Below are 17,560 nucleotides of genomic sequence, written 5' to 3'. Positions count from 1 at the left end.
GTCCCATCTTGTATTTATATCACCTTAAGGATTTAGAAATTTATATATCATTCTGATAAAATTATCCTGTAGTTAAACTACTTAGTAATTTTGTGGCTTAATAATATAGCCAATTAAAGCAATAATGAATGAGGATGTTTCTTTAGCACTTTTCAGAATCATTAAGTTGTAATATGCTATTATATGGCTATTTTTTTAATTAATAAGAGACTTCAGAGAAAAAGAATATAGTCATAAATTTAAGAACTTTAACTGGAAGACCAATAAATAGTATTTTAAAATGTGTTTGCTGGAACTTAATGAAATTTCTTGGTTCTATTTTATTATTTTCTTTCATATATCTCTTTAGAAGAAATAGGCATGTTAGGGACTTGTGATATTTGTGTTTTGTCCAAAACGAGAAAAAGGACACATCACAGAAAAGTATTAAGGACTTATCAGAAGTTTTAGTTTGCTAAAGACAAAATGAAGGTAGGTGCAGTGGCTCACACCTGTAATCCTAGCTACTCAGGAGGCTAAGATCTGAGGATTGTGGTTAAAAGCCAGCCTGGGCAGTAAAGTCCATGTGACAGACTCTTATCTCCAGTTAATCACTTGAAAACGAGAAGTGGCGCTGTGGTCCAGAGGTAGGGCAGTAACCTTGAGTTGAAGAGCTCAGGGACTGGGCCCAGGCCCAAAGTTTAAGCCCCATGACTGATCAAAAAAAAAAAAAACCACACAAAATGAATTTTCTGATACACCTGAAAAATTTTTAATGCTGTAAGAACTACAATTCTAATACAAAATTAAAACTAGAACTATGTATAAACTTTCTGGTCTCTGATTATGAATGATAAAATATTGAGCATATATGAACTTTAACACAGTTTATTAAATATTTCTATTTGGTATCATTATCACTGTTCGAACTGTCACCATCATCATAAATACAAGTGTTTCTAATTGAAGATACCATCATATCTGCAATGCCTTTTTTGGGATTTTCTTCTAAATCAGTCTCTATTGCTCCAACTTCTGCCAACTTCCACTCAAGTTCTGAAAAAAACAGTCCATCGTTAAACTGGATAAAAAGTTTGGAAAAGAAAAAGAAAAAAAATCTCATCGATAATAACTGTAAATCTATAGTTGACTCTAATAAAAATTAGTATATAAATGATGATGTATTTAAAATCCCATCAGGGCCAGGAATTTGGCCTAGTGGTAGAGTGCTTGCCTAGCATGCATGAAGACCCAGGTTCAATTCCTCGGTACCACATACATAGAAAAAAGTCAGAAGTTGTGATGAGGCTCAAGTGGTAGAGCTCTAGCCTTGAGAAAGCTCAAGGACAATGCTCAGGCCCCGAGATCAAGCCAAGGACTGGCAAAAAAAAAAAAAAAACAAAACCATCAACTATAGTATTGTAGGTGAAGACCTGGCTTAATTGGTAGAATACTTGCCTAACTATGTGAGACCCTGAGTTCAAACTCCACTAATGTCAAAAATGACTGAAAATAAATAGTTTGCATATTTAAATCAAGAAGATAGGAAAAGAACAAACCTAAGGAAAGCAGAAATAGAAAACAGCAAAAATAATAGTCCTGTATTGTATTTGAAAAATAAAATGGGAGGGCCAGGAGTTTGGCCTACTGGTAGAGTGCTTGCCTAGCATGCACAGAGCCCTGGGTTCAATTCCTCAGTACCACATCCACAGAAAAAGCTAGAAGAGGTGCTATGGCTCAAGGGTAGAGTAGAGCATAGCCTTGAGAAAGCCCAAGGACAGTGCCTAGGCCCTGAGTTCAAGCCCCAGGACTGGCAAAAAGATAAAAAAGTCTGAAGGCCTCCACTGCCCTAGGGAGGAGGGAGGATCCATTAAAAAATTAATAAATAAATGAATAAGGGACGGGAGTTTGGCCTAGTGGTAGAGTGCTTGTCTAAAATGCACAAAGACCTGGGTTCAATTCCTTGGTACCACATATACATAGAAAAAGCCAGAAATGGTGCAGTGGCTCAAGTGGTAGAGCTCTAGCCTCGAGAAAGCCCAAGGACAGTGCTCGGGCCCTGAGTTCAAGGTCCAGGACTGGCAAAAAATAAATAAATAATAAACAAAATGGGAGAATGCACTTGTTAGGGATATGAACCTCAAAGAGAATAGAATACATGGTAGTAAATTTATACACAGCTATAGACATTTCATGGAGCAAAACATAGATGAGTAATAAGTCTAGTATTTCATAATGAGATATGGATATGAGATCCTTAACAATTGGATTTGGAGAGGGAAAACAAAATAAAGGGAATTTTAGGTATAAGGAAAGGGGGCAATGAAGTGTGATGGCCCAGATGAATGAGGTAGGGCTGAAGGCCAGCCTGGTGGCAGCAAATATTAAAACACTGAGAAGTACAGTTGGAGAGGTAGCCTGGAAATCTAAATCTATTTTAAGCAGGAAATCATTAAAGGTTTTCTGCAAAAAATATTAGGATTGCACAGGTCTGGGAATGTGGCCTAGTGGTAGAATGCTAGGCCAGAAGTGGCACTGTGGCTCAAGTGGTAGAGTACTAGTCTTGAGCAAAGGAAGCTTAGGAACAGTGCCCAGGACCTAAGTTCAAGCCCAGGAGGAGGGAGCAAGAGAGAGGGACAGAGACAGAGACAGAGACAGGGGAGAGAAGAGAGGGAAAGAAAGAGTTATTGCAGAAAATGATCTGAAGATAAGGGAAAATTATGATTTAAGGAAATATGATTTCTTGATATTGTGGATCCAAGGAAGTTTTCACTAGTTTGTTAAGTAAATTAAAAAAATAACATCATTACCTTCTAGCTTGAGATTTATTCCTCCGCATTCTATAATTCCAATGAATTTGCCTTCTATCTGACCATTTTTATAAACAAAAATTGTTGGTAAGCAGTTGTCATGGTAGTGTTGAATACAACTATTCACCACAGCTTTAACAAATTTGGTCTCTGGGAACTTTTTTGCTAGGAGACTAAGCTGATGGTTAACCAACAAACACATTGGGATGCTAAAAAGACAAACAATACATGTATTATAGTTAAGAAACATACTATTCACCTCAGTTTAATAAAACAGATAAAACATCTCCATGACAAAATGTATCTTCAGTTTCTTATAAAAGCATAGCCTTATCATCATCCACTGTTAATTTTAGCAAAGGTAAAACTGTAGAGTCCTCTGGTTTTTATTGAAAGTGCCACCCATAGACTGGGAAGGAAATAACTACTGTGAAAATCTGGTGCCAAATGTAGGCAAACTACATTCAACTCAGTGATTGGTAAATCATCGGGGGAGGAGGAATACAGAAACAACCAACGTCCAGAGAATATTTGGCTGTTCTCGTTGAAATGAAGAGGCCCTAACTCATCACTATCATGATACCCCAGCTAGTTTTGAACCATGATCATCAGATCGCAGCCTCTTGAATAGCTAGGATTACAGGTGTGAGCCACAGGTATTGGCTATTGAGAGTTCCTTTTAACCTCCCTAATTTCCTTCTATTTTCTCTACCTCAAATACATACTTTCTGCAGTTTTTCTTACTGCAGATACATCCCCTAAACATCCCTATGCTCCAATAGCAACAGTAGATGAATTTCCTCTTCTTTCTCCCCTCCAAAAAATGTACCTTTCTCCTATATTTTATTAGGTTGGTGTGTGGGTTCAAAATTTTTCTTCTATAGTATTTAATAGGTAACCAATCAAGTCATACTGATTTCATCTCCGTGTCTCATATCTCCTCTCCTTTTTTTTTCTATTGCTGCATTCTTTTCTTTTTCTTTGTTTCTGTTTTTCAGTCAGTAGTGGGGCTTAGACTCTGGGCCTGGGCACTGTCTCTGAGCTCTTCAGCTCAAGGCTACTTTAACTGAAGATAAGAGTCTCATGGTCTTTAGTGTCTGGGCTGGCTTTGAACCTCGATTCTCAGATTTCAGTCTCCTGAGCTATATTTTGGATATTTGGTTACCCTATTTTGATGTATTTTCTTCCTTTTTTTTTTTTTTGGTGGTGCTGAGTATCAATCCCATGAATCTGCACATGCTAGATAAGATAATTCCTCCCCATTCCAAGTGTTATTTCTTTCTTTCTTTTTTGGTCGGTCATGGGGCTTGAACTCTGGGTCTGTGCGTTGAGATGAGCCTCACAGACTTTAGTGCCCTGGCTGGCTTTGAACCTTGATCCTCAGATCTCAGCCTCCTGAGTAGCTAGGATTACAGGTGTGAGCCACCATGCCCAGCTTACACTAATACTTTTAAATACTCTGGTAATTACCTTGATCGGTATAGGTGAATTATAACCCATAAATCTCTATCCGCATTTGTGACTTCATTCACATACTGATTTCCAGAAATTTCTCTTAATTCCCCAAATTTTTGTTTTTTCTTAAGTGCATTCCATTCCTGTAAACGCTTTTCTCTAATTTAAAAAAACAGTTATAAAATGTTTTAGGTCAATCAACATATAGTAACAGTTTGGAACAATGACTGTAATGTCATTATACATTAAACACCTTAAATTAGAAGATAATCATTAATGAGATAACCAAGTCATTTTGCTTTTTTATGAATTTTTGTGGGATCATGGGTATTGCAAAGTAAAAGAAATTTGCCTTGATTTGTTAATGTAAGACTAGGGCCCACAAAGTCGCTTTCATGTAAGACATTGGGCCAAAAAAGATAATTGTACAGTTAAAACCTCAGGAGAGGGCGGGGAGTTTGGCCTAGTGGTGGAGTGCTTGCCTAGCATTCACGAAGACCCGGGTTCAATTCTGTGGCACCGCATACATAGAAAAAAGCCAGAAGTGGCACTGAGGCTTAAGTAGTAGAGCTCTAGCCTTGAAAAAGCTCAAGGACAGTGTCCAGGCCCTGAGTTCAAGTCCCACGACTGGCAAGAAACAAACAAAAACCAATTTTAAGAGGTTCCATTATTCTACTTTTATATGCATGTATAAGATATATTAATAATATGCACATGTCCCCTTCCGCATTTCCTCCCCTTTTGCCCTTCCCTTCCTGGTAGTACCTTTCCCCGAAGACTCCTGTTTTACACATGTGTCATTCTTTTATTTTTTTACCAGCCTGAGCCTCGAACTCAGGGTCTGAGCACTGTCCTTAGGCTTTCTCAAAGCTAGAGCTCTACCACTTGAGTCACAGCACCACTTCCGACTTTTTTCTATGTATGTGGTACCGAGGAATTGAACCCCTGTCTTCCTGCATGCTAGGCAAGCACTCTACCACTAGGCCAATCTCCCAGCCCATACATTGTATTATTCTAAAAAAAAAAAAAAAAAAAAAAAAAAAAAGCTGGAGAGTCTACAAATGTCTTTCTCAGTCTAACATACTTTTTTTTTTTTTGTCAGTTGTGGGGCTTGAACTCTGGGCCTGGGCACTGTCCCTGAGCTTTTCAGTTCAAGGTTAGCTCTCTACCATTTGAGCCACAGAGACACTTCCAGTTTGATGGTGGTTAATTGGAGATAAAAATCTTGCAGACTTTTGTACCTGGGCTGATCTCAGCCTCCTAAGTAAGCTATTCGCTCAACTTTTATAGATTGACATCTATATGTAGATGATAATCTCTTCTAGAATTTCTAGTGTGTTTGATTATGTTTCCAAAGTATTCTCTAATGGTTGTCTGAATTTAATTGGCATTTGCTGTAATATTCCCTTTGTAATTTTATTAGGTCTCTTTTCTTTCCATTTGTTGGCTTAAGGGTGTGTCAATTTCATTTTCTTTTCAAATAGCTGACTTTTATTTTCATTGACTTTTTTATTATTATTCTCTTAGTCTTCATTTCATTAATTTATACCTCCATTTCTTTCCACCCACTGCTTTTGGGTCTGGCTTGCTCTTGTTTTTCTAAGCGCTTAAAGTGAATAATTAGGTTATTTATTTGAGATCATTCTGGGTTTTTAACGTAGGCACTCATAAACTTTCTTAAAGAAAGGGTCTATAAAGAGCAATGGGAGCCAAGCACCAGTGGCTCACGCCTGTAATCCTAGCTACTCAAGAGGTTGAGATCTAAGGATCACCGTTCAAAGCCAGCCTGGCCAGGAAAAGTCTGGGATTAACCACCAGAAAACCAGAAGTGACACTGTGACTCAAGTGGCAGAGTGCCAGCCTTGAGCTGAAATGCTCAGGGACAGAGCCCAGACTCAGAGTTCAAGCCCCAGGACCGTAAAAAAGTAAAAAAAAAAAAAAAAAAAAAAAAGCAATGAAATAGGGTTTTTTTTTGTGTGTGTGTGATTTTTTAACCTACTTTGTTAGACTCTGTAGCACAGAATCCACCCAACTTATTCAAAATAGCCAATCCCCAGCTTGCCTACTCTACCTTGCATAGCCTTCTCTACATGACAAGGGTGTGTACCCATGCTTTCCTCTTGTTCCTTCTGATACCTCAACAATTCAGGTGCTTCCCGGTGTGGCCCTGTATGTGGCAAGACGAGGCTTCTACTCTTGGGAACTGTGAGGAACAAACTCTCCTTTGCAATGGCATTGTCTGTTGCTCATTGTTGAATAAAAACAAAATCCTGGGTACATTTCAAAACACTTCGACATTGCCTGGTGTTAGTGGCTCATAACTATAATCATAGCTACTCAAGAAGCGTTGTTCTAAGAATAATGGCTTGAAGCCAGTCTAGGCAGGAAAGTCTATGATACCTTCAATAAACTATCAATATACTACCAAAAAAAAATTAGAAGTAGAGCTGTGGCTCAAGTGGCAGCATGCTAGCATTGAGAAAAAGAATTTCAGGGATAGCGCGTTAGCCCAGAGTTCAAGACCCAGGTCCAGCATAAAAGCAATAAACAAAGAAAAACACTCTGACCTTATTTTATATGCTAGAAACATGCCATGTTAGACACATCTCTCTTTATGTTACAATTAATCCAAGCAAAAGGGAGCCTGAAAGAGATTGCTGGGAATAAATACAGGGTAGCTTCTCTCAGAGTTTTCAAATTGAGGCCCTTAATTTTTTTTCCTCTACCAGATGAGATGTTAACCTAGAATCTTTTGGGAGTCCTATCTTGTACTGTATATTTACAGTCACTATCCTTAATTTTCCCTAACCTGATTGATTACATTACTCTAGGTTATCATTACTCTGAAACGTCAAAATATTTCTGTTCCAGTGATGACACCATGCCCTACTTAATGGTGTAACCATCAACTATTTCTCCTGCTCCTCCCGATCACCTCCTTCTCCTCATTCCATTTTGTGACTTCATTGAAATTGGGAAGGAGACTGATAGAAACACATGGGTTTGTTTTGCCATCAGGAAGTCTCACAGTGTTCACAGGCCTGCACTTTTCACTGAACAATTATTATCAGTTGAGATTCAGTGGCATAAAATAGCCTTCTGGCTATTTTAAATAGAAAAGAGCTTAATATGGGAATTAAGTGCAAAGGACAGACAGGAGTAGGCCCTAGGCTGGGCAACCAAGAATTACTTCCAAACCACCATTGCAAAACTGGTCGGCCCAGGCTTTGTTTGCTGCAATGCAGAAACTGGGGAATCTGGAATTGCTCTTCTACTTGTTGGCCCAAGTATTAAATTACTGTGACACTGAGAAAGTCACAGCAACAAATGTTGATTCTAGAAACGTATCTCCCTAGCAACAATCTGAGAATAAAAGACTGTTGTCAGAACAATGTCTCCAAAACCATGAAGCAAATTCTAGACTAATTATTCTTTGTCCTCTTAACTCAGTTCTAAATTCAAATGTCCTGTGAATGTGTTCAACAGTAACCGAAACATTGACATTGCATCAATAAAGTTGGAGTGGTAAAGGTCCTGCATTCCTGCTCAAGGCTGGTACTCTACCACTTGACCCATGGCTCTACTAGAATTAGCTTTTTAGCTTCAGCAGTACTGTACCACACCAAGAGAAAGAGAAACATATGTTAAGAAAGTCAATTTAGTATATTTGCCACAAAAAGAATAGACTGTACATATGTTTATGGCTACATTGATTTTTCTACGTCATTTAGGTAAAAACTAATGACTTGTTATCCCATAGCAGATGATCAACATAAAAGTGCTTTGTTTTGGGGGTTTTCTTTAATATTACTTTTTGTGTTTATCTAGTTCTGAGTTTGCTCAGGATCTAGGGTATCATTATGGCTTTCACTAACTGAGGCTCACAGAAGAACACATGTACAAACTTCCTTTGCAGAGGGTTATGGGAGTAAATTATAGGCAATGGAAGAGATACGAAAGTGATACATCCATTTTGATGGTTTATTCTTAAAAAGTCCTATGTAATCTTCTATATCCCAGATTCAAATGACTGGAGGTAAAGCGTTCTAAAATAATGAAGTCTCTAATGAGAAGGACTCGGGTCATAGCCTGAAAAATAAAACAGTAGGGTATGGATCAAATAGTTGAGAAATTTCATAAAATATAATTGTGAAAGTTAAAAAGGGTATTTATCATTTCTAGGATTTTGTATCCAGTAAAGATACTAAAAATTGTGGAAGTTGAAAAGCATGTTTATCACTTCCAGGATTTGGTATCCAAGGATGTACTTTTTGTTTATATATCTGTAGCACACAGTCATAGTACTACATGTCATTTTTTAGCCAAGTAGTGTTCCACTGAATGTGTATGGCATTGTTTTAGTTATTTATTTATCAGTCGATGGGCACTCAGGCTTTCTGTTTGCTTACTATTGTAAATAATGTTTCTATGAGTCTTCCTATATAGGCTTTGTGTTTTCAAACTTCTTGGGTACATAAGAATAGAGCTGCTGGATCATATAATAACTCTGCCTTTTGAGTATCTTCCAGAATGTTTGTTCAAGTAGGTGCACAATTTCACATTCTCACTAGCTATTATAAAGGTTCTAATTTCCCCATCATTTTACAAACACATTTATTTTATCCTTTTCTTTTTCTTTTTTCTTTCTTCTTTTTTTTTTGCAGGTCTTGGGGCTTGAACTCAGGGTCTGAGCACTTTCCTTGAGCTTTCCCAAGGCTAGAGCTCTACCACTTGAGCCACAGCACTACTTCTGGCTTTTTTCTATGTATGTGGTATCAAGGAACTGAACGTGGGTCTTTGTGCATGTTAGGAAAGCACTCTACTACTAGGCCAAACTCCCAGCCCCTTTGTCTTCAGTATTATTACTCTAGTGTGTATGAAGTGCTCTCTCAATGTGGGTTATTACCTAAATATTTTTGTTAATATCAGAATAGAATTGAATTTCAGGATAGCAAGCTCATATCTAAAAATTAATGAATTTGTTTGGATGAGATAAAAATAGTACAGAAATGATATGAGTAAAAATATACTACAGGAACTAAAAAAAGTGATATGAAAATATCACAGTTATGATACTGTGAAGATAGGATTCTTCCAGTTCGGTGCTGGGGGCTCTCACTTGTAATCGTATTCAGGAGTCTTAGATCATAGGCTTTTGGTTCAAAGCCAGGCCAGGCAGGAAAGTCCATGGACTCTTATCTCCAATTAACCATCAAAAAGCTAGAAGTGAAGCTGTGGCTCAATTGATAGCCTTTATCAAAAAAAGCTAAGAGACAGTGACCAGACCCTGAGTTCAAGCCCAAGTACCGTCACATACAGAGACGGAGACGGAGACGGAGACAGAGAAGGAGGAAGAGGGAGAGGGAGAGGGAGAGGGGGAGAGAGAGAGAGAGAGAGAGAGAGAGAGAGACAGAGAGACAGAGAGAGAGAGAGAGAGAGAGAGAGAGAGAGAAAGTAAACAGAACCTAAAGGACCTACGGGATACTAATAAGCAGGTAAACACACTCATTGTGGGAACTCCTGAAGCAGAGAGAGAAAAGGGAAGAAAGGATATTTTCAGAACTAATAGCCTGGAAACTCCCCACAACTGACTAAAGACATGAATCAAAATTCCAAGTAAAATAAACTTAACATTACCTACATGGTCATATATTATAAATGTCGAAAAGTCTAAAAGAGAAGCAAGTCATTACATATAAAAGAACTATAAAAAGATTACAACCTAAGTTCTCACAATTCATAAGTAACCCAACACTATACCTATAGATTTCAATAGCTTTCATATCTTCTTCATCAAAATCATCTTCAGCTTCTTTCAACTCTCCAAGTGTCATCTTTTCGTATGGTTTAACTGAAACAACATAAATTATAGTCAAACTGTTTACAACTATCATTACTCTCCAATGTTTAAAGAAAAAATACTGAATGACCCCAAGAATATTTTTAAACAAATCTGTGACAGTCAACCACAAAACAGTTTACATATTATAGAAACTACAACTTTAAGGTTTTCTAACTCTCAAAGTACACAGGCCTGACAGGTCACAGGTGAAATGCAAACACAATCAGACTCCATTAGGACCTAGAAATTTTGAACAATTATACACACTATATAGAATGTTTTTATTAAGATAATTACATGTAGAGACATATAGTGAGAGAAGAAATTTTACTAACTTACAAGCATAATATTTCAGCTCCTTTATTAGTACATGATTTTCAACTTGTAATTAGCCTTTTTAGGCTAATTTTGATGGAATAAGTGAGGTTTTAATTTTGAATGCCTCTGTTATAGTAGGTACACAAAATTACAATATTTCTACCTTAACAGTGGTGCCCCTTCATCTAACCCCACAAATGCATAAATATACCCATTGCTTCTTTTTGTAAACGTAAAACCATTTCTTCAATTTCATCTTTTGGTTCTTCTTTTGGAGGAAGAATGCCAAAATCTCTTAGAATCTCATTCCATTCTGTGTCTTCATTAGGATCCTGCACAATGAGAAAAGCAAACCTATTGGTATGGCTGTCCACTTTAACATGTGTTTGTATAACTGCATCTCAGTAAACAGTTACTTAACTGTGCTTGAAGAATAAAGCAAAGTGGACCTTTGCCAGCACTCATGGGATTGCGTTCTTTGAGAAATAAGATACACCTTCTACCCTTGATGTCACACGGAGAAATTTAATAAAAAACAAATTTAGATCATATGTATCACCTATGAAGCAGGAAATTTATAAGTCACAGGCAATTCACTGATCTATAGTGGGCAAAATAAATTCACATCATACACAAATATGATTTGATGATCTTGGGTCTATGTTTAGCTATGTAGGTTCACAGGATTAAATCTATAAGTGTTTCTATCCCCAAACTGCTATCCTAACTATAACTTGCTTTTTGTGAAGATTAGCCTTGTTTTCTTGTCACTGAGTCATTGATCTTTCATTTAGTTTCCACTCATTACTAATCATCTTTTAACTACTGTTCCTCTAACCTGCTGTCTATATTCTCTCATGCTTTCAGGGAAAAGTAGAACTTAATTATGTGAGAGAATTCTGTGACAAAGTTTATGATAGTTCGGGATGATCTCCCCCTCCTTGATAGGAATGGAAATATGACAAAGGTAAAGGAATTCTATTTTCTGTGGTTATATTCTGTCTGCTTCTGTCTTACCAACAGACTCTCTTGTTGGCTTTGCTGAAGTCAGCTACCAGATTGTGAATTGTACTATGGAGAGAATCATGCATCAAGAAAATGTGGGTGGAGCGAGGCACTAGTGATTCATCTTATCTGTGGATCATGGTTCAAAGTTAGCCCAGGCAGGAAAGCCCCTGAGATCCTTATCTCCACTAAACTACCATAAAAGCCAGAAATGGAGGTATGGCTCAAGTGGTAGAGTGCTAGCCTTGAGTAAAGAAGCTCCAGGACAGTGCCCACGCCCTGAGTTTAAGCCCCAGAACCAGCACAAAAGAAAAAGAAAGAAGAAAATGTGGCTACAAGAAGCACTTAGCAGACTTAGAAGGAGGATTTGAGTTTGAGGTCAGTCTGGACTAGACAGCAAGTTCCAGGTCAGCCTGGTTGCAAACAAACAGAAAATGTAGCCAAGAATATGTTATGGGCTCAAGTCCTCAACCAACTAGCTGAAAAAGTACTAAACCCGACATCTACCACATAAATGAACTTGGTTCTCAATTCCTCCTCCTACAGTCCTCTCCATAGAGACCACAGCTCTGGTTGATACCTAGATTGCAATTAGTTGTCAGTCTAAGAGAGTTTTGCTGCCTTAAATCTTTTCTTTGTCTATAATTTTGTAAATTTTGCCGTGATGCATCAAAGTAAATATTTCTTTCTTTTTTTCTTTTTCTTTTTGCCAGTCCTGGGGCTTGAACTTAGGGCTGGCACTGTCCTTAAACAGTTTTTGCTCAAGGCTAGCACTCTGCCACTTGAGCCAGAGTACCGCTTCCAGCTTTTTCTGTGTATTTGATTCCGGGGAATTGAACCCAGGGTTCCATGCATGCTAGACAAATACATTACCACTAGGCCATGCTCCTGGCCCAAATTCTAGATATTTCCTTTTGTTTGTCCTGCATATGTTAACTGGGCTTTTTGAAGCTGTAGAATGTTATCTTTTAATACTTCTGAGAAATTCACAGAAATTATCTATTTAAATATTCCTTAATCAAGGCTGGGAATGTGGCTCAGTGGGAATGTGGCTTTGTGTGGCATGAAGCCCTGGGTTTGATTCCTCAGTGCCACATAAGCATATAAAGCCAGAAGTGGCTCTGTGGCTCAGGTAGTATAGTGCTGGCATTGAGCAAAACACTCAGGGACAGCACCTGGTTTTCAGTTCATCAAGCCCCAGAAGAGGGAGCGGGGGGAGGGGGGGGAAGAGGAGTGAAGGGATATATATATATATATATATATATATATATACATATGTGTGTATATAAATATATATTCTTTCATCTCTTTTGTTCTTTTCCTATATCTAGTTTTCTGATGAAAAACGTCTACCCATTGATTTGTTTGAATTTCATTTGTTGCATCTTTTTTTTTTTTTGTCCTGGAGACTGAACTCAGGGCCTGAGCACTGTCTTTGGATTTTTCTCAAGGCTAGAGCTCTACCACTTGAACCACAGCACCACGTCCAGCTTTTTTTCTATGTATGTTGTACGGAGTCAAACTTAGCTTGCCGTGCATGCTAGGCAAGCACTCTACCATTAGGTCAAACTCCTGGCCCTTGTTGCATCTTTTAATTTTCAATAATTTTACATGGTTTTCTTAACATTATTTTTTTCCCTCTGTGGAGCTAGGGATTGGACCTAGGGGCTTGAGTACTTTATATTGAGCCATCATTCTCTAGCCCTCATGCATTCTTTAATAAAACATACATTTACCATTTTACAAATTTTTACATACATGATTCAGTAGCAATCTATCCACACTGTTGTACAAGATCCTCTAACTTTGCTCTCCTTTCTGAAGACTATTTATCACTAGACTAGTGGAGGTCCTTGAGATTACATGTAAATTGTAAGGTGAGTTTTTCTATTTCTGAAAAAAAATATTGGGATTGGCAAGGTTTGAATGGCATCTATTGACTGCTATAGGTAGTATTGACTTTTTTGAGAATTAAGTCAATTTACAAATAGGGAATATTATTTTCACTTGTCTTCTTTAAATTCAGAAATACCCCCACAGTTTTTTATATAGAAGACTTTATTGGTTTAGTTAATGTTATTGTAATACTGAGTTTTCTTTTTTTCCTTTATTACTTTTTATTGTTGGGATAATGTATAGAGGGGTTACAGTTACATTTGTCAGAAAGCAGGTGCATTACTTCTCACACATTGATACCCGCTCTCATGTTTTTGTCCCCATTTCCCTCTCCCACCCCCTATAACTTATAAAAACATTAAGATCGCTTGTTAAGAGTAATCTGTTCTCTATTCTGTAGGTATTTGTTTCTAAAAATCAAATAAGCAGAGCATTTTATTTTCTGCTTGTGATCATCCTAATGTCTGTCATCTTTGCAGTCTATTTTTACTGGTCAATGGCCATGCTGCTGGTTTTCTTTGGTGTCTGGTTATTTTTTATTTAATTTGTCTTGGTAGAAATTCCTTAAGAGCTGAGATAAAAATATCTTCCTCCACAAGGAGTTTCTATTTATTTCTTCCAGGTATTGGGGGCACTCTAGAATATAATTTATATCAAATTCAGTGTGAGGTTTGCTGGACCTTCCAACAATCGGAAGCTGTGAATTGTACTATGAAATCCTATGAAAGGTGTCTTGAGCCAGGAGTTTTTGGAGTCAGTTTTTATTACTGTCTACTAAACCGTGAGACAACCTTCCCTGATTTCTCTGTGTGGTCACTTTTTCCTTGTTAAAACACTCTTAATATTCATGACATCATATCCTTAAAGACTTAGTCAAGCTTCGCTGATTGTTCTTCAATTCATCTAGGCATTGGAAACAATGGAACAAATTGTATAGTCAAAACTACTCTGTTCTTTGCTTTTAGAAGTTAGCTATGGAATTTTATTTAACAATCCATTTCTCAAACAATCATGTCATTTTATATGTCATATTCCCTCTAAACTTTTTGAACAAGATCATATCTAAAATATAAGAATTGTATAACTGGCCATTGAGTAAGTCAACTAATCAACCAAGGTTCGTATGCTGTTGCCTTCACTCTTAGTTACATTTCTCCTGAACCCACAAGCTGATGAAAACCAGGAAAAATCTGTAGACTTCTTCTTTCTTCTTTCATCTTTCTTCTTCTTGTCGTCAGACTTGAACTCCGGGCCTATGCGTTGTTCCTGAGCTCTTCAGCTCAAGACCATTGCCCTAGACTTTGAGCCACAGCCACATCTCCCATTTTTTTCTAGTGGTTAATTGGAGGTAAGGGTCTCATGGACTTTAGTGCCTGGGCTGACTTTGAACCGTGATCCTCAGATCTCAGCCTCCTGAGTAGCTAGGATTACAGGCGTGAGCCACCAGGCCTTGTTATCTATAGAGTTTTATACACTGTATAAAATGTACTTGAAAGGAATCTATTGTTAACATGAATAGATTACACCATAGTGACAAATAATTTATATTTAAAATATCCTATTAAATTAAGTATGAAAACAAAATCCCAGTTCTTTTTGATCTGGAAAAGGAGGGCAAAAGCTGTTTCTGTAAATTACTGTGAGTTCTGTAAACTACAAAGTGAGAATTTTATTTTGCTTAAAACAAAAGGGAAGATGAGAGAAGAAACGTGAAGCAAAACGAAAGCTCTGATCGATAAGGATGCTGTAGAGCCTGGAGAAGCTTTCTGTGGAAAATAAATGGAGAATCTAACCGAGTTTTTATGCTAAGGCAGGAGGATCTCCAGGGAGAGCTGCTCCTTCTAAGACACACTCTACGACTTAGGGCATTGGATCTGAGTCTCTTAAGAGGACAATGAACTAAAATTATGCTTTCTTAAGTTGGAAAGAGTGCAGCTGCAGGCTTTCGAGGATTCAAATGTGAAAGGCAATTCTAAACAACACTGGAAGTTGCTCCGAAAACAAACGGGGAGTCTTGAAGGTTGGAAGAAATTACTTTCTCCTAGGCCTATAACCCAAACGAGCCAGAGACCCACGCAAAACTTCCCAAGAACACAACCCTCGCCCCTGCAACACCGCAGGCCCCTCCCCCTCCATGTGTGGCCCTCACCTGCATGATGTTCTGCCAAGCCCCTCCTCACTGGGGACTGGGGACCTAGACCTGAAGCCCCGCCCCCGAGCCTGGGGGACAACCGGCTCCAGGCCCAGCGGTTTCCAACGCCCAGCGGGGAGTGGGTGGGAGAACCAGGATTTCGCACCACGTGCTCTGAGGTCTCAGTTGCCAGGCAACACAGAGGCGTGGCTTTGGCTCTGGAGAAGGCAGGTGCTGGACCATCTTAGTGGAGCACCTCCCTCCCAGTTTGCTGGGAAGGGCTGGTGTGGTCCTGTCTTCACAGAAATAACAAAATTCCTGGAGTGGAGACGCTTTCCAAGGACTGCTTCACCAGAAACCCATAACTTGTATTTAGAGAAAAAAGAAAAAAAAAAAAACAACCTAACCCTCATTGCATAAATCATTATCTTTTATTTTTTTTATTTTTTTATTGTAATTAGTAAAAGGGTTACATGATATTTGCCAGATAGAAGGTGCATTAATTCACATACATTGATACCCTTTCACATGTCTTGAATCATTATCTTTTATGTGGAGATTTTTTTTTCCTGTAGTTAACTATGAAGCGCTTTCATCAGATTTTCAAATGAGATGTGAATATTCAGACCTTATCTTGGCCTTAGGAGGTAGGATCTCTGTTAGGAAACTTAAACTGTTGGCATCCTTGCTGTTTAACAGAAAGGAGCTGTTTATTAGGAACTTGGGGAAAATTCGTGGTGTCATTAATATAACCCCAAGCATATACTCAACAAGATTTGGGAAACAACAACAACAACACAGTTTTTTAGTTACACAACTTGAAACTGTGGTCAGCAGGGCCAACTTCATCTATAGTGGTCACTTAGTCCTTAATAAAAATTCTATGTTACTAGTAGCTAACATATTCTTTTGTATTTGTACAGGAGACAATAATTTTTAAGTGCAAGTATTTGAAAACAAAAAGGTTTAATTGTATTTTATTGTCAGGATAATGTATAGAGGGGTTACAGTTACATTCATCAGGTAATGGGTACATTACTTCTCCAACTTTGATACTCCTTCTCATGTTTTTGTCACCCTTCCCTTCCTCCACCCCTCCCAAACATCTTGTTTTCCTCCTTTCCTTCCCTATTTCAAATAAATAAGTGTATATGTATATATATATATATATTGTATACCAGGTAACAAAGTCAGATACAATAACCACATGAGATTAACCATAAGTGGAACAAAAGAGAAAAGAAATAACTTCACATAGTACATTAAGAACAACAATCACAAAGGTAAACCTCTTGGAAAACACATTTTTGTAACCACGTGATACAATTTCTCTCCTCTGTAAGTAAGCAAGCTACCTATTTCTAAATTTCTAAAAAGATCCTGAGAATTTTGTCTTAATATTCAATTCTTGCTTTGACAAAAAGTCCAGGTGAGTTGAATTACTGTGCATAAGTATGACTTAATCTCATGCATTTAAGGTTCCACCTTTCTAATCAGGCAGCAAATGACACAGAAGAGGAAGTGGGAATTCAAGAGTGGTGTCCAAGAAAACACACAGAAAGTTAGAGTGAACATTAAACTCTGCTTCCATCTGAAGTTAGTTCTGCATCCACTAAACATGAATTGGGTATCTAGGTATGCTTATGATATTATTAAGATAAATTTTTCCCAGTGAAGATTGACTACTTTTCAGATGTTGCAGGGGGGACACACATCTTTTTTTTTTTTTTTTTCAGTACTGGGGTTTGAACTCAGGTCATTGCATCAGGTGCTTTGCCACTTGAGTCATGGTCCTAGTCCTTATTTCCCTCCCAGCCTTTTTTGTTGTTGATGTTGTTTTAATTACCTTAGGGTAATGTCTCATGTTTGTGCCTGAAATTTCAATCCTCTAATGAATGATTGAATGAGCTATTGTAATAATATAAAAGAAGTATCCACTCAAGTCTCTGTGAGAGGTTAATACTTTTAGTAAAATAAAACTCCTGTGTAGTAACACTCAAAAGCGACAGGCATCTAAGGACATAATTATTTATAGCTTTATTAAACACTATTAATCATTAAAACAGTAAAAGTATTTTTAGAAACTTTAATTTTCAATACATTAAGCTTTTGCAATTGACAATG

The 17,560-nt window shown here is 37.7% G+C and overlaps 1 protein-coding gene across 1 annotated transcript; it reads right to left on the bottom strand.

Moving 5' to 3' along the window:
- Window positions 1-727: 727 nt before the first annotated feature.
- On the bottom strand, window positions 728-15,584 carry Pdcl2 (phosducin like 2). The gene is made up of 6 exons (XM_090343575.1): window positions 15,455-15,584; window positions 10,616-10,736; window positions 10,005-10,095; window positions 4,260-4,403; window positions 2,790-2,998; window positions 728-1,035 (listed from the first exon to the last, which is right to left on the bottom strand). Exons 1-6 carry the CDS (start codon window positions 15,458-15,460, stop codon window positions 881-883), a joined length of 726 nt encoding a protein of 241 aa, XP_090199701.1. The 5' UTR covers window positions 15,461-15,584; the 3' UTR covers window positions 728-880.
- Window positions 15,585-17,560: the final 1,976 nt, after the last annotated feature.

Source organism: Megascapheus bottae, chromosome 13, assembly GCF_031878675.1.
Source record: "Megascapheus bottae isolate mThoBot1 chromosome 13, mThoBot2.hap1, whole genome shotgun sequence".
Lineage (NCBI taxonomy): Eukaryota > Metazoa > Chordata > Mammalia > Rodentia > Geomyidae > Megascapheus > Megascapheus bottae.
This window is presented reverse-complemented; position numbering and strand designations above follow the sequence as displayed.